Genomic DNA, 22760 nt, shown 5'->3' on the forward strand with positions numbered 1-22760 from the left:
AATTCCCTGGCCTCTATTTGTGGTACAGTCATGCACGAAAACACCAACATTTGGCGCCGTCCACCTTGTGTTAGTTGGACTTGTTGCTCGTTTTGCAGTCGCGTCAGCGCGCGCAGATGGAAGCGTTTGATGCCGCCACTGTTTGTCTTTCCATGTGTTGCCGTCATTACATGCTCCATCGCGTCCGCCCAGCACGCCAACATGGTGGAAAAAAACGAGCGTTGACACGCACGCACGAAACACCAAAACGAGCCCCCGATTGCATCCTGCATGCTTCGGGAAATGATTTGTCATGCTATGATTTGGGGCTGAACGATTAATCGAGTTCAAATCGGCATCGGAATGCAGTAACAATCTTTAAACTTAAATAAGGCTTTTATTCTTATATATATATATATATTAAAGGTGTCAAAATTAATGTGAGTTAATTTAAATTTCCTTTCACAGTATTTACGTGCGATTAACGAGCGCCCCGTGCTGGGGGAATTCCTGTCGCAATGCAGCAGACACATCCACATCAAAATTTAGCAGTAATAAATGTAATAATAACGCATATATTTGTGGAGACTGGGGTCAAGTTGTATTTTACAATTTAAAAAATGTGCAGAATTTCACAAGTTACTTCATGTTAAAGATTAAATAGCTCTTACTATGAAAAGAAAAATGCACTGCTCTGTCACCAATGTCTTACAAATGCAATTATGCCATCTAGTGGCAGAAAAATGACAACACAAATCAATATCACACTCATTTTCTACAGTACAGGACCTCTTCTTAATTCAATTTTATGAATAATTATGAAATTACTCTGGATTGGCTGGCAACCAGTTCGTGGTGTACCCCGCATACTGCCCGAAGCCAGCTGGGATAGGCTCCAGGCCCCGCGACCCTTGTGAGGAATAAGCATTCGAGGAAATGGATGGTTTGTGAAATTACTTTGTGTAACGTTTTTTCCACTTTTATGTTAACAAGAGTATGAAAACTTCGAAACAAATATTTTGTTGTGCATTTTATTGTTTGTTTAGAACAGATATAAAATTTCCGATTAATCTCTTGAAGTTAACTCTTGAAGTCATGCGATTAATTACGATTAATCACAATTAATGCAATCATTCCATGTAGTTGCAGAATATATTTTTAATTTTAACTACATTTTATGAATTATTATAAAATTACTATCTTAATGAGTAAAAGGTGCAGCCATATTTCTCTTAGTTTAACATTTTTTTTGCCACATTTATGTTAAGAGAATGAAAACTTGGGAAACGATATTTTATTGTACGTTAGAACAAATAAAATGTGCAATTAATCGGGAGTTAACTATTGAAGTCATGCAATTAATTGTGATTACAAATTTTAATCACATGATACATGATAACATGACATCCCTAATACACCCTTAATACATATACATATTTTGGGTTGAAGAGAATTCAAGCCCCGTTTTTCATGGAAAACAATTATTGGCCGTTTATCCCCACTTTGAAAAACACAAGGGCCAAGCAATCGTCGCTAATATCCACCGATCGATCGTTTTTCGGGGAGGGGGTTCTTAGCCGCCCACTAACTTGCGATTTGTGATTCTGCAGCGAGCCAGCGCGCGCATGTCCTGTTTTGGGTTAATCCAGTTAGCGCGTCCCGTAAGTGATGGCTCCCCGTGTGATGATGAATGGTAATTTGGATTTAACATAACCGGACTAACGAGCGCGCTAATGAGTCCGACGCGGGGCCCGGACAGCTCGCCGGCGCGGCGCATGCCAATGAGGCCCCTGGCACACATGAGACGGAGGAGGGGGAGTGTTTTAATACATGCGCACGCACACGCAAATTGACAATGTGTGTGCGCGTGTGTTTGCGTGAGTGTAGCTAATGAGCGGTGGAGAGCGCCTCGTCGTCCTAATATGAAACTGATTAATTAATCATTATTCAAATGTCCTAAGCAGTTGGATTAGATGGCTTTTTCCCTTCATTGATCTTTCAACTTCTTTCTCCATTTTTTTTCTCTCTCGCCGATGACAACAACGATTAATGAGAGGAGATGATAATCTTTTTTTCCCCCCACGTATAAATAGTCTTTCATTTTTCACAGGCGTCTTTAATTTGCGTGTAAATGTTCTCAGATGAAAGCAGGTGGTCGAAATGAATCATGGGTGGCCATTTGTCAATAAGGAGTTTCAAAAATGAAGAGTAATAGGAACATGTTTGTTATAACTTTTTTTTTTTAATGTTCCCACCATTCATCAAATATGTAAACTGTCACTCTGGGTTTGTTAATGGGAGTTATGTGAATATATGGTTCTGAAACTAAGCTTGCAGAATTAGTTGGGAAGTCTAGTGGAGCAACTCATATTACTGTAACATAAGCAAAAATGTTATGAAAATAATGTCTGTAGTTTCACGATTCAAGATGACGGAATTCCAGGTTACAGTGATAGCCAGAAAGAAAAAAAAAACACAATTAAAAGTAGCAGGCAAAATCAAAACAAAGCGGAAAATTGGTGAAAATGTGAGTATAAAATCAGAATTTTAAGAAAAATAACTGTAATTTTTCAAGATTAAAGTACCACCATTATTAGGATAAAAAAGTTACCATTTTTCATGATTACAATTTTTCTAATATGAGTATAACATTTTAATTTTCTAAGTTATTAAAAGTAGCAGGTAAAACCAAAACAAACATACAATATCAACAATAAATTAATTTTTGGTGAAAAATGTTGAAAATAATGTGAGTATAAATTTAGAAATGTAAGAAAATAAGTTTGTAATTTTTCAAGATTAAAGTATCACCAGTGTTAGGATGAAAAAGTTACCATTTTTCATGATTAAAATCTTTCCAATGCAAGTATAACATTTTGACTTTATAAGATTAAAGTAGTATTTTTTCAAGGGAAAAAAAAAGAGAAATACAATTTGAATTTTTAGGGTTGTGAGGTAACTATGAAAAAAATAACAAAAAAAGGAAATATTTTCATAATTTTCCAATTCATAATTCATAATTTTATTAATATTGTGTTTGAGAAATATGTATTAAGCAGCAACATCCACCCGTAATAATAGCCAGGAAAAAAAAAAAAAACTTAACTAAAAGTAACAGGCAAAAAAAACAAAAAACAAATCAATAATAAATTTTTTTTGGGTGAAAATGTTGAAAATAATGAGAGCATAAAATCATAATTTTAAGATTTTTTTGTAATTTTTCAAGATTAAAGTACCAGTATTAGGATATCATTTTTCATTAATAAAAATTTTTACAATATGAGTAAAACATTTTAATTTTATAAGATTCAAAAAGTACTTTTTCAAGGAAAAAACAAACAAACAATAGTACGAGAAATACAATTTGAATTTTTAGGGTTGTGAGGTAACTATGAAAAAATAACAATAAAAGAAAATATGTTCATAATTTTCCAAGAGTAAAATCATCAATATTGTGTTTGTGAAATATGAATTAAGCTCCCATTTTTATCCATCCCATTTTATAAACATCACATGACTGAACCCAGAAAATAGGTCAGCCGTGATTGGTCGTTACCTGACCCCTGAGCAACTATGATGTCATTTTCAGTCAAGTGGCAAAATGGCCGCCCCCTGAGATGGGTCAACATATTGTTGCTGTAAAATGACATTTTCACGTTCATTTTTAATTGGACCTTTTCTGTGTGGCCTTTGTCGTCCACTTTTTATGACATGAATCTTGTCTTAATTCATGACAAGGTGAGCAAATTGATGCCAAAAACACATCCCGTGTGACAGCAAGAGGTCTCGGGGATCATCTCATCTTAAATGGGGTCACCTCGAGGTCATTCCACATGACATTTTTTTTTTTTCCCACCAACCTCTCCCAAACTTCAACTTGTAGCTGAGTTCGACAGATGTGACACGTTGATTGATGGAGGAAGTAGCGACATGACTCTTGGCCCAAGTCGCGCACGCACGCACTCATGCACGCATTTCGGAACACTCTCAAAGACGACGAGCCTAAAAAGGGAAAGAGCCGCCGCTGCATAATTTATGATCACTTTTCCTCCACAAGCGCCAGAGAGATGATGTACAACTGTGCGTGTGCGTATGCGCGCTTAGCAGAGTAGCTTTGGCCAAGCAGCAACTGTCATAATTCATAAGCAGAGTTGCACGGCGCAACGTGCAAGGTGACTTTGAGTCGGGTTTGTCACCCAAACGTGCATACACGTGTGCGTACACGCGTGCATCGATTTTCCGCCCTATTAACTCAAAATGATTATCTTGTCGTTTTTTTACACCAGCCTCCCTTGTTGTTCGGCTTTTTCACTCATGTTTCCACCGCACAATGTTATCTAAAAGTGCCTCCAAAGGATGTTTGTCATTTTGCTTTGCTCGCCTTTTGTAGGGTTTAAGGTATTCTGAGCTTTGTGGCAGCTTTTACGGCGCAATACCGGTCGTAAATGTGTGCGCTCGAGGTGAAATAAGATTTGACAATTTGTCTGTCAGCTGGTGGCCACTTTGATATATTTTCCTGCATTATCTATAGTTAACTCATTTGTTCCCAAAGACGTATAAATACGTTCTATTTTAAATGTTTTCAGTGTCCCAAAGACGTATTTATACGTTTGTTTGTTTGTTTGTAGTTTTTTTTTGTTTTGTTTTAATGCTAGGGCATACAGAAGGCTTTGATGCAGCCTCTCAAGTGCAAAAGAACGGTTGACAAAATGGTAGTTATTACACAAATAGCCAGCAGGTGGCAGCAGAGCAAATGAGATCAACCAGGGCCATGTTGAAAAATAGATCAATTGGTCACAATTCTAAAGGGAATAAAATGTTGAAACTTAGCTATATTCTAATGCTAATTTCTGCAAAACGTAAACAGATAGAAATATACTATTTTTTCCTGATGAAATAAGATACGTTAAGGGATACTTGACTCATTGAACAATTTTCAGCATTGAAAAGTTCATATTTTGTCCATAATGAATTTGATAACTTCATTATATGTCATGTACAATTAATACCTTTAAAAAGTAATTTTTCAACTTGCTGTCGACTGATGATGACATCACCTGTGCTGAGGAAGTAGGTCACGGCCAATCATGGCTCACCTGTTTTCTGTGTTTGGTCAGTAAACTGAGCCATGATTGGTCTTGACCTACTTCCTCAGCACCAGTGATGTCATCATCAGTCGACAGCAAGTAGAAAAATTACTTTTTTAAAGGTACTAATTGTACATGAGAAATAATGAAGTTACCACATTAATTATCGACAAAATATTCACTTTTTACTGCTGAAAATGGCTCAATGAGTCAATTATCCCTTTAATCTTTCTTTTTGTAGGTTCCATGTTTTTTTGTTTTTTTGTTTTTTTTATAGAAATAGAACACAATATTCTGTGGGCCTTGCAAACAGTCAAAATCCAGTAAAACAGCCTGGGATTGCTTCTATGAAAATGGCTGCTGTGAGTGAATGAGTTAATAGTTCTAGCGTAGTCCACGTTCAGTCTCTTATTTTGAACTCCACCTCTGACGTCAAGGAGTTAACATGACGAACAGGAGGAACAGATGCTTACTGGGGTAATCTCCCCCGTCTAGTAATGGTACTAAAACATCAGAATGACGAGTCGGGATTCGAATGTGCTGATGAGCTTTCCAGTTTGACGATATTTAGGGAAGGAAATCATCAGGTTATGCGCGCACAAAACCCCAAAAGTTGTTGCGGCTTCGGTGGGCACAGCTGCTCGTGCTAAGACGAGTGTCACCTTCATTTAATGACGGATTAATATATTCAATTAAATATTAAAGAGATACAATTATGGTAAACTTCTGCCTACTAGTGTTCTGTTCGTCAACGAGAACTAAACAAAAATATTTTCGACAACACACATTTTTCACTGGACTAAAACTAGACGAGACTAAATCAGTATGCATATTCGTCGACTAATGAAAACGAGAGGAAAATGTACTTGACTTAATACAAACTGGACTTAAATCTATGGACATTAGTTCATAAGCAAAAATGAGACAAAAATTATATAATTTTGTAAAATGTCGTCTGTGCTAATCTGTCACTATGACAGAGTGACACACCCCCTTTTTCAAATCTGCAGCTAACGAGTGCAACATCCACAAACACGTGGGACAAACAGGAGGTGGATTTGCGGTGAAAGTTTAAAAAAAATAATAAAAAATAAATTATAGTTCTAACGTACCATAAATCCAACGGCTATAACGTTCCAACATTCACTTAGTTAGCCCATTATAGCAATAAAAAGTTAATATTTTGTCGATAATTAATATAATACTTTCATTATTTTTCACGTACAATTAGTACCTTTAAAATCACATTTTGCAACTTGCTGTCGACTGAAAATGACAAGGGCTCAGGTAACCAATTACAGCTCACCTGTTTTCTAGGTTTGGTTATGTGACATTCACAAGCTGAGCTGTGATTGGTTACCTGAGCCCTTGTGATGTCATTTTCAGTCGACAGCAAGTTGCAAAATGTGTTTATAAAGGTCCTAATTGTACATGAAAAATAATGAAAATATCAAATTTATTATAGGCAAAATATTCATGTTTGACAGCCAAAAATGGCGAAATAAGTAAAGTATCCCTTTAATGTTAATCTGACCACTAACTAATGCTGGTTGCTTTTCATCCAATTTTTTTTTTTTATATGAAATAGTTTTAGATCCGAAATGTTAAACATTATCTGTCCTGACTAAAACTAGACTAAAATGTTGACAGTTTTGTTGATTAAAACTATATGAATAAAATTATGTTTTCTTGGACTAAAATAAAGGCGAAAATGCTCGATTTATAGTTGACTAAAAGTTGACTAAATAAAAATGGGATGAGGTTGACTAACTTTAATAAAACCAAATGTGATTGAAACTGGTCTGAAACTGAGATTAAATTTAAAAATGCCTGATAAAATTAACACTACTGCCTAGCCCTAAATTACCCACAAAGCTCCGGGTATTAGGAAAGTAGTAGTTGAGGCCAAGGAAATGTTAAGGATCTCGACTGTTCGAGAGGGTATAATACAATAACTTTTACATAAGATATATCTCCCCATTAACAAGATTAAAAATGGAACGATTCAGTCTGGTGCGCACACTCCCATCTTTTAAATTAAAAAAAAATAAAAAATCCAGTTCAAACTGTTTTTTGTTACATCCCTAATTAAGATATTGAATCAGAAAACGCACAGAATCAAATTTTAAAATTTCTCATCCTTGAATTGTATCGAATTGTAAAGGGTTTAACGAACAAACAAAAAAATAAACACATACTGTGATCCCCCCTCCCCCACCCCACCCTCAATGAAAAGGGTGCATAAAAATTGCTATTCAAGCAGACCCGTCACCAGAAAGAAATTGTACCTTTTTTGGGGGGGGCACACTTTATCAACCTAAATCTAATGTTCATCAGGTTGAACAGCGGCATTGTGACAACTGCAAAAGTGTTCAGAAATATTTTCTGTCACTTAAAAGCGGCAGTTCGTTCTGAAATCTAAAAGACAAACTGAAAAAAAAATGTGTAGTTCAAAAGTTCATTTGAAACAAATCCACTCTTCACTTCTGTAAACAACGATGTCCGAATGAATGACTCTGTGACCCAGCCCCTTCTATCTGGAATTGGCTAGCAGTTGCCTTCATTTGCGTGTTGGATTAGGGCTGTACGATATGGACACAATTTCCTTTCATTTTTGACAGACATCTCTATTCTTTGATCTTTGACTCAGCATGAGACTTCACATCATTTTACTTTTTTATGGTGTATTTTGTGTTATTTTATTTCTATACTTATACAGATTTTTTTTTTTTGTATTTTATTTGCGCGTATACTTATCTACTTATATTTACTCAAATTAATTTTATTTTGTGTTATTTTATTTCACTTGTGTCTACTAAAAGACTCATTTCTATTCCATGCACAGCACTTTGTATGCAGCAATGGCTGTTTTAAAGTGATTTAGAAATAAGGTTGAGTTATGTCGATGATATACAGAAACAACATATGGGTTCAGTAAAAAACTAAGCAGAATATCAATCCAAAAGGATGTGTAAAGTGCTGTTTTTTTAATTAGAACTTAGTGACAGTCATCAACATGAACAAACTTGGCAATAAAAAAGAGAATTCAACTCACATTGTACTGTAACTGCTTTAGTGCTAAATAATTTTATGCTCCTTAGTTGTTGTTGTGTATGTGTGACTGCTTGGGTCTGTTAACCGCATACTGTGTATTGCTACAATTCATCCGTGCTGTGTGGCTTGACTAATTAAAATAAAAGTTTGACACTCACTTGTAAACGTAACCAGTGGACTCAGGATTCCCATTGATGTCAACTGTGTCATCCTGGATCGAGGTTTGGCGTTTGGTGGCTCCCATTAAAGCCGCACGACGTGCTCACTGCTCAGTCTTTATGCCAGCGCCAGCCGGCAAATCCGCACTATCTACCCGGAAGTAGATTTGGCTAAGGCACGTCTGCAGAGCGCGCGTCATCCTCCCCACCCCACCCAAGCCCTCGTGATCCGGATTGTCATTGGCTCGCTTAGTTGTCAATCACAGCCAAACTTGAAAGGAGGTATGTGGTTGGCTGGCACGCCATGCTTTACTTGAACCAGAAGGCGCAAGTTTACGTGACTGATAGGACGAATAGTTGGTGAGTCATCTTGCTAGGGCGGGCACGGCTGACTGACAGGGCGGGCACGGACCCCCAAGGCCCGCCCATGGCGACGGGTCCGAGTGTATATAAGGGGGTGTCGGGGAGTTGACGCATTATTGCTGTAGGAGCCTGTTGTTCGACGGGTCCGTATTCAAGGATGGCACAAAACTGCTGAACAGCAACATTAAGTGCACGGACCCATTTAGTGTATTTTTTAGAGCTGTCAAATGATCATTTTTTAAAATCAGATTAATCACATCGTAAAATTTTAATTAGTCATGATTAATCACTTAATTAAAACGGCTTTTTATCAACATTTTTGCCCGCCAAATTATGTTGAGGACGTCTTCTTTTTCTAATCAGTTCATTACTTGAATAATTTAAAATGAAAAAAATAATTTAAAATGGAAAAAAAAATGTTTGAAACGAACAAATATTCTGAATGTCATGCGCAAACTTAAATATTAAATGCGTTACTTGAATGCATGTAGTTTTGTTTATTGCTCAAACACAACCTGTGCTCTCTTTTAACATAGCCATCCGTTGTCGAGCTAAAGGATCATCTGTCGTCAAAATGAATAGTGTGATTAATCTGCGTTCATACATGATTATTGTGATATATATTTTTTTGTGATGAATCAATGAGTTAATGCTTTAACTTTGACAGCGCTAGCATTTTTTCCGCAAAAATCACCTCTCAGAATGCAAGTACAACTATCCCATGTCTCTAGTGGCGAAAGGAGATATTGCAACTTAAAACTATAGATTTTTATTTTATTTTATTTATTTTTTTTTATGTAATCTAAAAAAATGTTTTGTCCATCCCTGGGGCGGTCTGTAGCTCATCTCCAACCCTAATGAGAATGTGCGGACGCACGAATGGCCATTTAATGACGCCGACTTGGCGACGGCATGATTGATATCAGCTATTAAAAACAATTGTTCATCAGCGCAGTGGAAAATGATGGTCAGTCAGTGAGACGCTTGACGCTTATCATGCCCAAACAATGACTTGGCGCACTCGCAAGTGTTGCGCCGCAAAACCACGAGTATGTCCGGTCATGATTTTTCCCGTTTTGCCGGCAGCGTTTGTGCCCATATTTTTGCATATTTCAATCCAGCTGACCTTTGACCCTCAACTTGACTTGTTTTGATGATGCCGTGGTGGTGGAACGTGTGTAACAATGCGGGATTGCTGTCAGGTCAGAGTGGTGCAGATTTCTGCTGTTGAGTCATTTTGGTTTGTGGCCGCCACCATTTTTGGCACAAGTCAGCACCAGCCGGCTCAAGGTCAGTGTCGAGGTCGTCAAGGTTATGGCTTTGGGGGATTTGGAGGGGGCAAGGGTCGATGTCAGTGGACTCACTGACACTGGCGCTGTTTTGTTTTGCTTCCACGAGAATTGAAGGCCTCAGATAAAGTAGAGGGAATTAATCAACAATTATAAATAGCTGTCAGTTAGGAAGGGAAAAAAAACTTATTTCAGAAAGAAAACATGAATGTCATGAAATTTAATTGGATTTTAATTGGCGTTAATCTGACTCCAATTTAACATTAGTCAATTAAAAGAAAAAAAACAAAACAGGCACATCTCTTGTTAGTTGATGCTATGCACATCTTCTTGATCCCCGAACTTTCTTTCCTTACTTCCTTCATTCCTTCCTTCCTAAATGCCTCAATTCTTCCTTCTCTGCCATCATGATTTACTTCTGCCATCATGACTTCCTCCTGTCCTTCCTTATACCCTCACAGTTGACAAATAGCAATGACTTCTCTTCTACCTTCTGTCTTTGTGCTTTAATCTTCGTTCAAGACTACCTTCAATTTCTTCCTTCCTTCTTAACAGCCTAACTTTGTCCTTTTTCCTCCGCTTCGTTCCTTCTTTTGCTTCCTTTGTCTTCTACCACAATTATCTTTCCACACCTTCAATTCTACCTTCCTTCCTTCCTTCCTTCCTTCCTTCCTTCCTTCCTTCCTTCCTTCCTTCCTTCCTTCCTTCCTTCCTTCCTAAATGTCTCAATTCTGCCTTCTCTGCCATCATGACTTATTTCTTCATTCTTTGATTTTCTACCCTTTCTTCCTGTCATCCGTCCTCCTGTCCTTCCTTATACACTCACTTCCTTCCTTACTACCTCAATTCATCCTTCCTTACATTTATTTCCTTCCTTCTTTTTGTGTTCCTTGTCTGTTCTTTAATCTAAGTTCAATGCTAGCTTTCAATTCATTATTTCCTTCTTAACAGCCTAACTGTCCCTTTTCCTCTCTGCTTTCTTCCGTTTCCACACCTTCAGTTCTCACTTCTCTTTCTTTCCACATTCTCCCATTTTTCTCTTTTGTCCTTGCTCCTCATTTCCTTACATACTCCCTAAATTCATAATTTAATGCCTTCAGTTTTCACTTCTTCCCAGTCTTTCTTTCTTCCTCCCTCCCTTACTACCTTAAATTATCTTTCGCTACCCTCAATTCATCAACATCTTCCTTCCTCACTTTGTGCCTTCCTTTCTTACTCCTCCCTTTTTTGTCCTTCCTACTGCTTGCCTCCCTCCCTTCCGAACTCCCTCAACTCATAAGTCACTGTAATCAATTCCTCACTTATTTCTTTGCTTTTCCTTCCTTCCTTCCTTCCTTCCTTCTTTCTTTCTTCCCTGCCTTCCCCCTCCCTCCTTCCATCCCTGTGCCAAACCACATGGGATTGCAAAATGACCCCCATCCAGCATCTCCCCATGTACTCGCTGTCAGCTAATAGGAAGCAAATCTCCGTGTGGTTTTTCCAGCAGCAACATTTGTCAGCCGGCTGCGCACACAAACTATCATTTAGGCCGCACGTCAATACTCCGAACTGAGTCCTCCTTCCAAGAACTTTTCATTTGCGGATAACAGTTGCTTCTTTTGGTCCTTGTGGCAGCCTAACCACCGTCTTTTGCTGCAATATTTTATATTTTATTAATTATAACCATTCAAAAGTCAGTTCTTGCCCATTTTACCGAGATCCCAAACAGCGTAAAGTCCAGTCTGATGTGAACTTAAAAAGCTGAAGATGTGGCCGTAAATACCTCGGCCGCTAATGATCTTGGCCCCTGCGGTGCTTTTTAGCCTTCAAACGCTTGCAGCTTTTCCCAGGGTGGTTTCCAATGGCAACCTTGTGCAAATGTCCATTGCGGGACAGCGTGCGGACCATCACTTCACTTTATTAAATCGACAAACGTTATGTGCGGACGGTTAACAAAATGGAGGCGGTTTAAAAAAAAATAAAAAATATTAGTAAAGTGGATGTTAAGCCTCGTGGGAAGGTTCAACTATGAGACACGTTAACCACGAGAAGCACTTAACTCTTCACCTTAAAGATCCTTCAAGGCTTTTTGCAGACATTTGAAGAGCAATAGAAAGGTCAATGATGCAAACAACTTGCTTGAATTAGGATTTCAATTATTTGAAGTGAAAAGTTAACAATTAGTCACAATTATTATTATTATTATTATTATTATTATTTTATGTTTTATTTTTTTAAGAGGTACTTGAATAAATTGTAATGGCACATCCACTACAGTAGGCGGCAGTGACACGCTCATTCTTAGTTTGCGCATGAGCAATTAGCTCATCTGCAGAAGTGTACTTCCAACAATTTTATCGAAAAATGATGCTATTTATAGTTTTGGCGGAGAGTTGGAGAGTGGGCCACAAAATATTGTATTTTTCCTATCGCAAAAAATAATTGAGAAGCAATGGATAAAAAGAAAAAAAGTTAGAGCCGCTGTATTATGCACAATTTTTTTAATTAATTCAGTGAATTTTTTAACGTACCACTAGTGGGAGCCCATGTACCACCGGTGGTGTGCGTCGCACACTTTGAAAATCACTGATGATTTAGTTAGCATTGAAAATAAAATATTTTTATTGTATTATAAAACCAACTTTAATGTCACAGGCATTTTCATTAACTGTTTTTTTTTTTTTTTAATTCAATGAAGTTATCAGTGCTTGAAAAGTGGCCAAATGTGACTTTGAAAGGATCAGCAATTTTATTGGATTGCATTTTTATTTTATTTATTAACAAAAGGCCACAATGTCCAAATCCTTTGATGTTTCCTCCTCCCAAACGGTGCGTGTAAGCACAAAAGGCACACATTCATATTTACATTTGGCGAGATCCATTCCCACAATCATCTCTAAGGGGTGAAGTCATCACGTCACTCACTTTTTGGAGAGGAGAGGCTGACACACATTAACAGACGGTGGAGGGGGTTAAAGCAACGTGTGATGAAAGCAGTCAAGTGGTTGTGAGTGTGTGTGAGCGTCTTGCGTGTGCGTGTGGCCCCGCCTCGTCATCCTCCTCATCTTCAGGTTTCTAATGAGGTCCGGGCCAAGATGCTGAGAGCTCTTCATCAAACTCAAAGAGCCCTTTAAGCTCTCTTTTGATAGTTGGAGCCTTTTCAGAGCCTGTGTGCGGGAAAACACTGACGGACGTCAAGTTGCTGCTGCTGCTGCCCGACTGCTAAACTTTTACTTGATGATATATTATAAATGTGTCGGGATGGAGTGTTTGTACTTGTCACGTTGTAAAGACTTGACAAATAAGCATTACATAGTCGGAATGCTGAACTTTGCGACCTCAGACGGCTTGTGGTGAATATCAAAATCAATCGTCTTCGTTTGCTTTCGAGAGTACGGCAAAGCTTTGTGCTATGTTGCGTTAAATGTCATTAGTGCACTATGTTGCACAACATAGTTTTTTTGCTGAAGATTATTGAATGCTGCATCCTCTGTGATCCTGCTTTTTATACCTACAAAAAAGTAACTTGTTTATTTACATATTTGGTGGGGAAAAAAATGGGACATGTTTACTTACTTACAGAGAAGGATCAGTACTATCACTGTTTGCACGTTTTTGACTCACTATATTGTGTTTTGAATGTGTTTGTATTATTTTAAAAGTGTGAAAAGACCTTTAAAAAAGTACATAACATGCACTGTATAGTCGTCATTGCATTGCATCCACTCTTCTATACCACCTTACACAACACCATTTAATTTCACCACTAATCTAATGTACAGTAAAACCACTTAACCACTTGTTGCCAAAGTATATAAGCCGTTTGTGCGTGTTTATATTGCGGGAACATCTGCTCACAGATGAGAACCGATGTAGAAGATCGGAAGTGAGAATGATCGTATCGAACGCAAAGTCAATGTTGCTCATCATAAAGTCACGTTGTTGCATTTGGCCTCTAATTCAGACGCTGGCCGCGCGTATCGACCTGCGTCTGACGAGCTTGATTGAGCGTGATAGAGACTAATAGGAAATTCACTTCATTATGCACGCACCTTCTTTTATTACACACACACACACACATCCTCGCATTGACTGTTCATTGGCAGACTTTGTGGAGCCTGAAATTTAAATGAATTCAAATGTCAATAGCGCAGAAAGAAACATCAGATAAATGTTGCAATGTGCATTTTTTTTTTTAAATTTAACTTTACTTAATGGAGATGAAACATCAAAATTGTGCGTATTGTGAAATGAGGATGACGTCAGTGTATACAGATCCGTCACCAGAAAGAAATTGTAGGGGGGGCATTACCTTGTTTTGGGGGGGCACACTTTATCAACCTAAATCTAATGTTCATCAGGTTGAACAGCGGCATTGTGACAACTGCAAAAGTGTTCAGAAATATTTTCTGTCACTTAAAAGCAGCAGTTGGTTCTGAAATCTAAAAGACAAACTGAAAAAAAAATGTGTAGTTCAAAAGTTCATTTGAAACAAATCCACTCTTCACTTCTGTAAACAACTATGTCCGAATGAATGACTCTGTGACCCAGCCCCTTCTATCTGGAATTGGCTAGCAGTTGCCTTCATTTGCGTGTTGGATTAGGGCTGTACGATATGGACACAATTTCCTTTCATTTTTGACAGACATCTCTATTCTTTGATCTTTGACTCAGCATGAGACTTCACATCATTTTACTTTTTTATGGTGTATTTTGTGTTATTTTATTTCTATACTTGTACAGATTTTTTTTTTTTGTATTTTATTTGCGTGTATACTTATCTACTTATATTTACTCTAATTAATTTTATTTTGTGTTATTTTATTTCACTTGTGTCTACTAAAAGACTCATTTCTATTCCATGCACAGCACTTTGTATGCAGCAATGGCTGTTTTAAAGTAATTTAGAAATAAGGTTGAGTTATGTCGATGATATACAGAAACAACATATGGGTTCAGTAAAAAACTAAGCAGAATATCAATCCAAAAGGATGTGTAAAGTGCTGTTTTTTTTTTTAATTAGAACTTAGTAACAGTCATCAACATGAACAAACTTGGCAATAAAAAAAGAGAATTCAACTCACATTATACTGCAACTGCTTTAGTGATAAATAATTTTATGCTCCATAGTTGTTGTTGTGTATGTGTGACTGCTTGGGTCTGTTAACCGCATACTGTGTATTGCTACAATTCATCCGTGCTGTGTGGCTTGACTAATTAAAATAAAAGTTTGACACTCACTTGTAAACGTAACCAGTGGACTCAGGATTCCCATTGATGTCAACTGTGTCATCCTGGATCGAGGTTTGGCGTTTGGTGGCTCCCATTAAAGCGGCACGACGTGCTCACTGCTCAGTCTTTGTCCCAGCGCCAGCCGGCAAATGCGCACTATCTACCCGGAAGTAGATTTGGCTAAGGCACGTCTGCAGAGCGCACGTCATCCCCCCACCCCACCCCATCCCTCCTGATCCTGGTTGTCATTGGCTCGCTTAGTTGTCAATCACAGCCAAACTTGAAAGGAGGTATGTGGTTGGCTGGCACGCCATGCTTTACTTAAAACAGAAGGCGAAAGTTTACGTGACTGATAGGACGAATACTTGGTGAGTCATCTTGCTAGGGCGGGCACGGCTGACTGACAGGGCGGGCACGGACCCCCAAGGCCCGCCCATGGCGACGGGTCCGAGTGTATATAAGGGGGTGTCGGGGAGTTGACGCATTATTGCTGCAGGAGCCTGTTGTTCGATACACGCTGCCTGTTACATGTTAATAAAAAACAAAAACAAAAATGGTTTTGACGACTGGGGCAAGTTGTACAATAGACAAAAAGTTCCTTCATTTTCAAAATAATTTGCTTTTAATTTGAAAATTTGCAAAAAATACTGTCCATGTCACCAACATCCAACATGAAACACTAATGTCACCTAGTGGCAGATAATTGCCTCAAAACAAATCTGACTCACTATTTTACACTCCTTGCATCTGTATATATTTTTAATTAAAAACATTTTTAGAAAATATTAATAAATTACTTCATCAAGGAATTAATTTACAGCCGTATTTGTATTAGGTAAACTTATTTGTCAACGTTTATGTTTTTGTTTTTTCAACATGGCCCTGGTTGAGCTCCTTTGCTCTGCTGCCACCTGCTGGCCGTTTGTGTAATAACTACCATTTCTTCAACCGTTCTGTGCAGTTCAGGCTGCATCAAAGCATTCTGTATGCTCTAGCATAAAACAAAACAAAAACGTATAAATACGTCTTTGGGACACTTAAGACATTTAAAATAGAACATATTTGTACGTTTTTGGGAGCAAATGAGTTAATTAAAAACATTTGAATTACTGACAGTAATGTATATATGCAGTATGTACGTGGGTATTAATTTTGTTTGCGGTTGCGTTCAAACCGGCGTTAAAAAGTAGCCAATTAGATTTGCTGACACCTGCAGAAACCCCGATTGTTTCTTGATGTTTGTGTAGATTTTGAGTCATTCGGGTCTTGGTAATCCACAACTGGATTTGTTGAATTCATCGTGTTTTGATCTTGGTTTTCAAAACTGACTTGTGCAATTATGCTATTAAGCTAACGATATGTTTAATGATATCTGAGTTAAGATGCTTGCGGTAGTTCTTTTGGTGTAGCGTTTCCTAAAGCTAATCACACTGGCTTGCGCGCCGGAATTTTGCGGACAAACTGCAACCTGACACAAATATTACAATTTGAGTATTTTCTTTTTCCTTTTTTTTTTTTTTTTTTTTTTTTTTTTTAAACAATGCCGACCCTTCAAATGTGCTCGTGTACACAAAATCTGAGCCGATTCAACACAAACACTTCAACCGTAATTTGGTTTCCAGCAAGAAAAATCCTTGTGCGTATTTCCCGCCGCCAACCGCACGTACAAGTCGCACTTAATGCTTTTTGCGACAACACAAACAATCCGTGCGCCAGTCGCAATAACCGAGCATTTTTAAGTGCCGGCCCACGTGAAACTTAATCTATAAATGATCTTTGCTTGTTTATTTTGACTAATTCAGTCCAGTCATAACCGTATTAAGGCCGAGACGTTTAAATGTAGTGGTGGCGGGAGAAACCGAGTGGGAGGAAACTTGACAGGGAAATTGTAGTAAAGGGTAGGGGGGCGGGGGGGGATTGTTATTCCACAATTAAATTATATAGACTGGGTGGAATCACCCCTGACAGGGCCGACCAATGTGTGTGCATATTTGGACGTGAGCGAGTGTGAAACTCAATCCCTCCACCAACCAAGGCCACGGAGGATACGCCGGGCGGGAGAATGTGGAAAGCGAGTCGGAAGGACGGGGAATTAGAGAGAAGGAGAAAGCCGTAAGATCAACAGTGCGGCGCGCGCCGTATTTTGGGGATGAGTGGGTGTTAGCGTAAACACGGAAACTCCCGCGTAATGAGTCCATTTGGACCACTTGTGACAACATTAGCTTCAAACAAACCACTGTGGGCTGTTTGTGTGCTTGCCTGCTACCTTTTGGCCGCTTTCGGTGATTTGCAAATGAATGCGTTGATTGTGGCAGTTGGATCATTTCATGTCCTTGGACCAATATTTGCCATGCAAAATAGCATAATAGCAATAAAAACAAGGCATCAACTTTTATAAATTGCATTTTTTTTTTCACGAGTGGACATCTAGTTTTAGCAAAAGATAGCTAGCTTAAAACATGGGCAGATGGGTTTTCATTTTGTAATTAACAAACAGAGCGATTTTGACCTAATAACCATGTTATAACACATTTATTACAAAATGCATACTGTAAAATATTTGCTAGCAGTAGATAGCTAGCTTAAAACATGGGCAGATGGGTTTTCATTTTGTAACTAACAAGAAGAGCAATTTTGACTTAATGTTAAATATTTGCTAGCAGTAGATAGCTAGCTTAAAACATGGGCAGATGGGTTTTCATTTTGTAACTAACAAGCAGAGCAATTTTGACTTAATGACTATGTTATAAACACATTTATTACAAAATATATACGGCAAAGCATTTGTTACCTGTATACTCCATGCAAATACAGGGTGATGTTATAATACATTTATTATTCAATGACCACCATGTTGCGATATGTTAATCTCTTAATACACGTTTATTACACAGTAATACTACATTAGACTAAGGTGATGTTATAATAGAAGTATTTAATACATGACACATAGGCTACTATCATCATCGTGATGTTACATTTTATACCTAATGGCCGAATATAAACTTTTATTATCCAACATGTTATAACACATTAATTATGCAATCACCGTGTTAAAATCCATAATGTCATGACACATATCAGACATACCACTTATCATTTATTATAACGCGTTTATTACACTAGGTCATGGAATACCACAAAGTGTCCTATGACGGTGACACTTGTTACACAATGACCATGTTATAAAACATTCAATATCAAATCCATGTTACAACAATAATGTCGACACATGATTTTTAAAATATATTGGTGCAACTGCTAATATATATTTCAACACATGGTGTAACACATTTGTTACTTAATAAATGTTGAAACTCATTGGTTAGCCACTGATAAATTTTTGACACGTTTCTTACGCATTTACCACATTATAATACATTTATTACATTGTTATTACACTATTCTTGTTTTGCCCAATTCACATACTGGTTTTCAATAGTTCGTTGTAGAATGTAGCAGAGCTGATATTAACTGTTTATTTTTTTAAACTATGCAAAAAAAAAAAAATTGTGTTGTTATGACCATTATACAGTATATTTTCGTCCACTGCAGTGTGATTTTCCCGACCACGTATACACGAGGTGCTTTTTGGATGCATTTGGTCGTCCCGTGAGTGTTGTGTTGTAAAAAGGCTTTCTTATGAGCTTTCAGTGCCTTGAAAAGGAGAAAAAAAAATCCTCTTGGTCCCCACTGAGTTGCTTTGATGGATCCGTTTTTATGTCTTTGCATCGCTTCCTCCACTTTCTCTTGTTGTCTAACTTTATTTCCAGGCATGAAAACTGGTGAAAAATCAATAGCGTTAGCGTTTGTGGAGCCACGAGTGCGCGTTTGGCTGTGATGACAGTCGGCTTTGCATTTATAGCGACATGCTGGCGTTACACGAAAGAATAAAGTCAAAGCGAGGGGAATATATCTGTCATCATTCAAAGAGAATTGCACATATATTTCTCGAGTTTATGTTGTGCTTCGAGTCAACCTGTGTAGTGCACAAATAAAAATGGAGACTCAAACTAAAAGAATTTTATCTTGATCACTTTATCGACATCGCAAAAGCATGCCAATAAGACTCGACTAATAAAAGAGGCTTATTTTCCAAAACAGTCATTTTATCAACATCTGATCCTGATCTCGGTTGCAAGAATAAAGTTGTATACGTTCCAGAAAATGAGTTGATAATTTCCTAAATAAAATAATCCGCCATTTTCAAGGTTTAAATTAAATGTATAGTATAATATAGTGTATAGTATATGTATAGTTTCATGTAAAAAAGGTGTATATTTTAAGAAAAAAAAGTCGTGAATTTTTGCGTTTGAAGGCATCATATTTCGAGAATAAATATGATAAATAAATTGTATATTTTCCAGAAAATAAATTATGTATTTCATAGATAAACAATCTTTCATTTTCAAGATTTATATTGTGTCAAGAAAAAAAGTTTACATATATATATATATATATATATATATATATATATATATATATATATATATATATATATATATATATATATATATATATATATTTTTTTTTTTAAATCACGAATATTTTTTTTTTAAAGCAAAAAAGGTGTGGATTTTCAAGAAAAAAATGTACAATTTGAAGAAAAACATTTTCAAGACCAAAAGTTCTATTTTTATGATTAAAGTATTTATAAGACAAAAGTTGTAAATATTACAAGAATAAAGTTGCATATTTTCTAGAAAATAAATTGTATATGTTATAGATAAGTCATACGTTTTCAAAATTCATGTATCTTGGCAAGAAAAGAAGTTTTACAGAAAATCCACATATAATTCAATTTTATGAGAATTTTACAGAAAATTATATCTTTTCTACATAAGTTATATGTTTTCAATTTAAGGTGTAATGTTACAAGAAAAAAGTTTGGGGGTTTTTTCATAAAAAAAGATTAGATTAAAAAAAAAAAGAGTACATTTTTAAGATGAAAGTCATGCTATTACGAGAACAACAAATTTCTGATTCAAATATCTGTTTGCTTTGTGCCTAATACTTTGCATTCTGTTTGTCATTGGAATTTTTCGCACAACATGCACATTTGTGATGTTTGAAAATCAAATGCGAGTAAGTATATTGTGTTGTTGTGGAAATGCGCATTGAAATTGCCGCTTTGGAAGAAGGCGGCACTTTGCTGTGAAGATTATTTTGTATGTTTTGCCCGGGTCGCGCTCGTCATGACATTTATTGTGATGTGCATCAGCGCACGCTTCCTGGAACTCGGCTAATGAATCTGTTTTTCCTCTCTCGCTCTCTCTCGCTCGCTCGCTCTCTCTTTCTGTGTGCAGCACTCTCAACAACAACAATATTACCCTCATCCCGCTGTCCAGCTTCAACCACATGCCCAAGTTGCGGACGCTGTGAGTACAACGCACACACGTGTCAGGTGCATGTGCGAGTGATGGCAATGTCGGTGATGACGCACACAAAAACATTTTGAGTCGCTCATTTGAGTTCAGATATGGCGGAAGTTTGTCCGAGCAGGTTTTCCACCCATTATTCAATGTCATTCACAAGACTGCTAATAGTTATATCATCATTGTGCTCGTTAGCTAATAGCTAATCGCTACATGACTAAGTTTTTGTTTTTAATTTGCTGGGGAAAAAAACACAAATTCAACAAATGAGTTGGCACTCGGACCGTTTTCTGCATTTGGTCATGTGACGTTAGCAAAGCTGAGCAATTAGACACTGCGATGTCATTTTTAGTCGACAGCAGGTGGCACTGCAAGGCAAAATGGCCGCCCTTTCAGATGGATAAAAACGGGTGCAATTTGCTCCTATTCCACTATGACTATATGTGCGCTTACTGCCTGTTTTGAGTCAATCTGGGAATGACATTTTTGATACGTAATTTGGATTGTTATGGTCACAGTAATAATGCAATTTCATGGCTCGAGATCTATTTGACAAACTCAAAACATCCATCCATCCATCCATCCATCCATCCATCCATCCATCCATTTTCTTGACCGCTTATTCATCACAAGGGTCGCGGGGGGTGCTGGCGCCCATCTCAGCTGGCTCTGGGCAGTAGGCGGGGGACACCCTGGACTTGTTGCCAGCCAATCGCAGAAACTCAAAACAATCTATTTAATTTTATTTCATGCAAGTTTGTCACAGTTCAAGCAATAGATTGTGGTGTGCCACAGGGTAGATGTTTAGGTACATTGCTTTTCTCCATTTTTACTCATGATTGCACTTAACTGAAAGCAATCTTTTGAAGTACCAACAGACAAATTGAGGTGTGCCATAAATCAGTTATGTGACAGTTCAATTAATAGATTATGGAGTGCCACAGGGTAGATGTTTAGGTACATTGCTTTTCTCCATTTTTGCTCATGATTGCACTTAAAGCAATCTACAGAAGTAACAATAGGCAAACTGAGGTGTGTCATAAACCAGGTTTGTCACAATGCAACCAATAGATTGTGGAATGCCACAGGGTAGATGTTTAGGTCCATTGTTTTTCTCCATTTTTGCAAATGATTGCGCTTCACTGAAAGGAATCTATCGAAGTAACAATAGACAAACTGAGGTGTGTCATAAATCATGTTTGTCACAGTTCAATCAATAGATTGTGGAGTACCACAGAGTAGATGTTTAGGTATATTGCTTTTCTCCATTTTTACTAATAATTGCATTTAACTTAAAGCAAGCCAAGAAGTAACAATAGACAGAGGCGTGTCATAAATCAGGTTTGTCACAGTTCAATCAAAAGATTGTGGAGTGCCACAGGGAAAATGTTTAGGTACATTGGTTTTCTCCATTTTTACTAATGATTGCACGTAACGCAATCTATAGAAGTAACAATAGACAAACTGAGGTGTGCCATGAAATCAGGTTTGTCACAGTTCAATCAATAGATTGTGGAGTGCCACAGGGTAGATGTTTAGGTACATTGCTTTTCTTCATTTTTACGAATGATTGCGCTTAACTTAACTGAAAGGTATCTATCGAAGTAACAATAAACAAACTGAGGTGTGTCATAAATCAGATAATCAGGCCTGATCCCTGTAAACTGCTGAATGAGAATCAACACAGACATCAAGAGAAAAAAAAAATCAAATCAATCAGTATTTTCATTGTTATTGTGACCAATTTGTTGGCCTTATAATATTTACTTGATCATTTTTTTTTTCAATTTCAGCGACCATGGAGTAGTACTTTGTATAAAGTAGAAAGGATGAGTTTTTTTGTTTTTTTTTCCTCTCCAACATTGATTGTAGAAGAACTCACAGAACATGGTAGAGAGTCCCCAAATCCACTTCTGCTTTATGACCATTTCTCTGCTCAAATTTGAATGGCAGCTCCCATCTCCCAGCCAATCACAAAATGCTCTTGTGCGTGTGTGTGCACGCTCGTCCCGCCGCTCCAAATCAGCCGCGCAAAATTGGATTTCGGGGCTGCGGCGCGGCTACAAGTTGGCGTCAGATTGAGCGGCGAATCACCAATATCCAATATCTTTTAATCAGAAGGCCCCCGCTTCTGTTGTCTGTCAAAGCCGACACACGGACGGACGGACAGACGGACGACGTGACTGACTGCCTCATCGCCGTTTGCATGGCAAGACTCCAATTTGTCTTGTCTTGTCTAGTCAT

General features: G+C 37.6%; 1 protein-coding gene across 2 annotated transcripts in view; it reads left to right on the plus strand.

The window, feature by feature from the left end:
* The window catches only part of slit3 (slit homolog 3 (Drosophila)), a 275614-nt gene that overhangs the window by 155859 nt on the left and 96995 nt on the right, over positions 1-22760 (plus strand). For both annotated transcript variants that reach the window (XM_077532803.1, XM_077532804.1), the window contains one exon: positions 20448-20519. In XM_077532803.1, coding sequence (XP_077388929.1) covers positions 20448-20519 — 72 coding nt within the window. The remainder of the gene's footprint in view (positions 1-20447; positions 20520-22760) is intronic.

The sequence above is a fragment of the Festucalex cinctus genome, chromosome 9 (assembly GCF_051991245.1).
Source record: "Festucalex cinctus isolate MCC-2025b chromosome 9, RoL_Fcin_1.0, whole genome shotgun sequence".
Classification (NCBI taxonomy): Eukaryota; Metazoa; Chordata; class Actinopteri; order Syngnathiformes; family Syngnathidae; genus Festucalex; species Festucalex cinctus.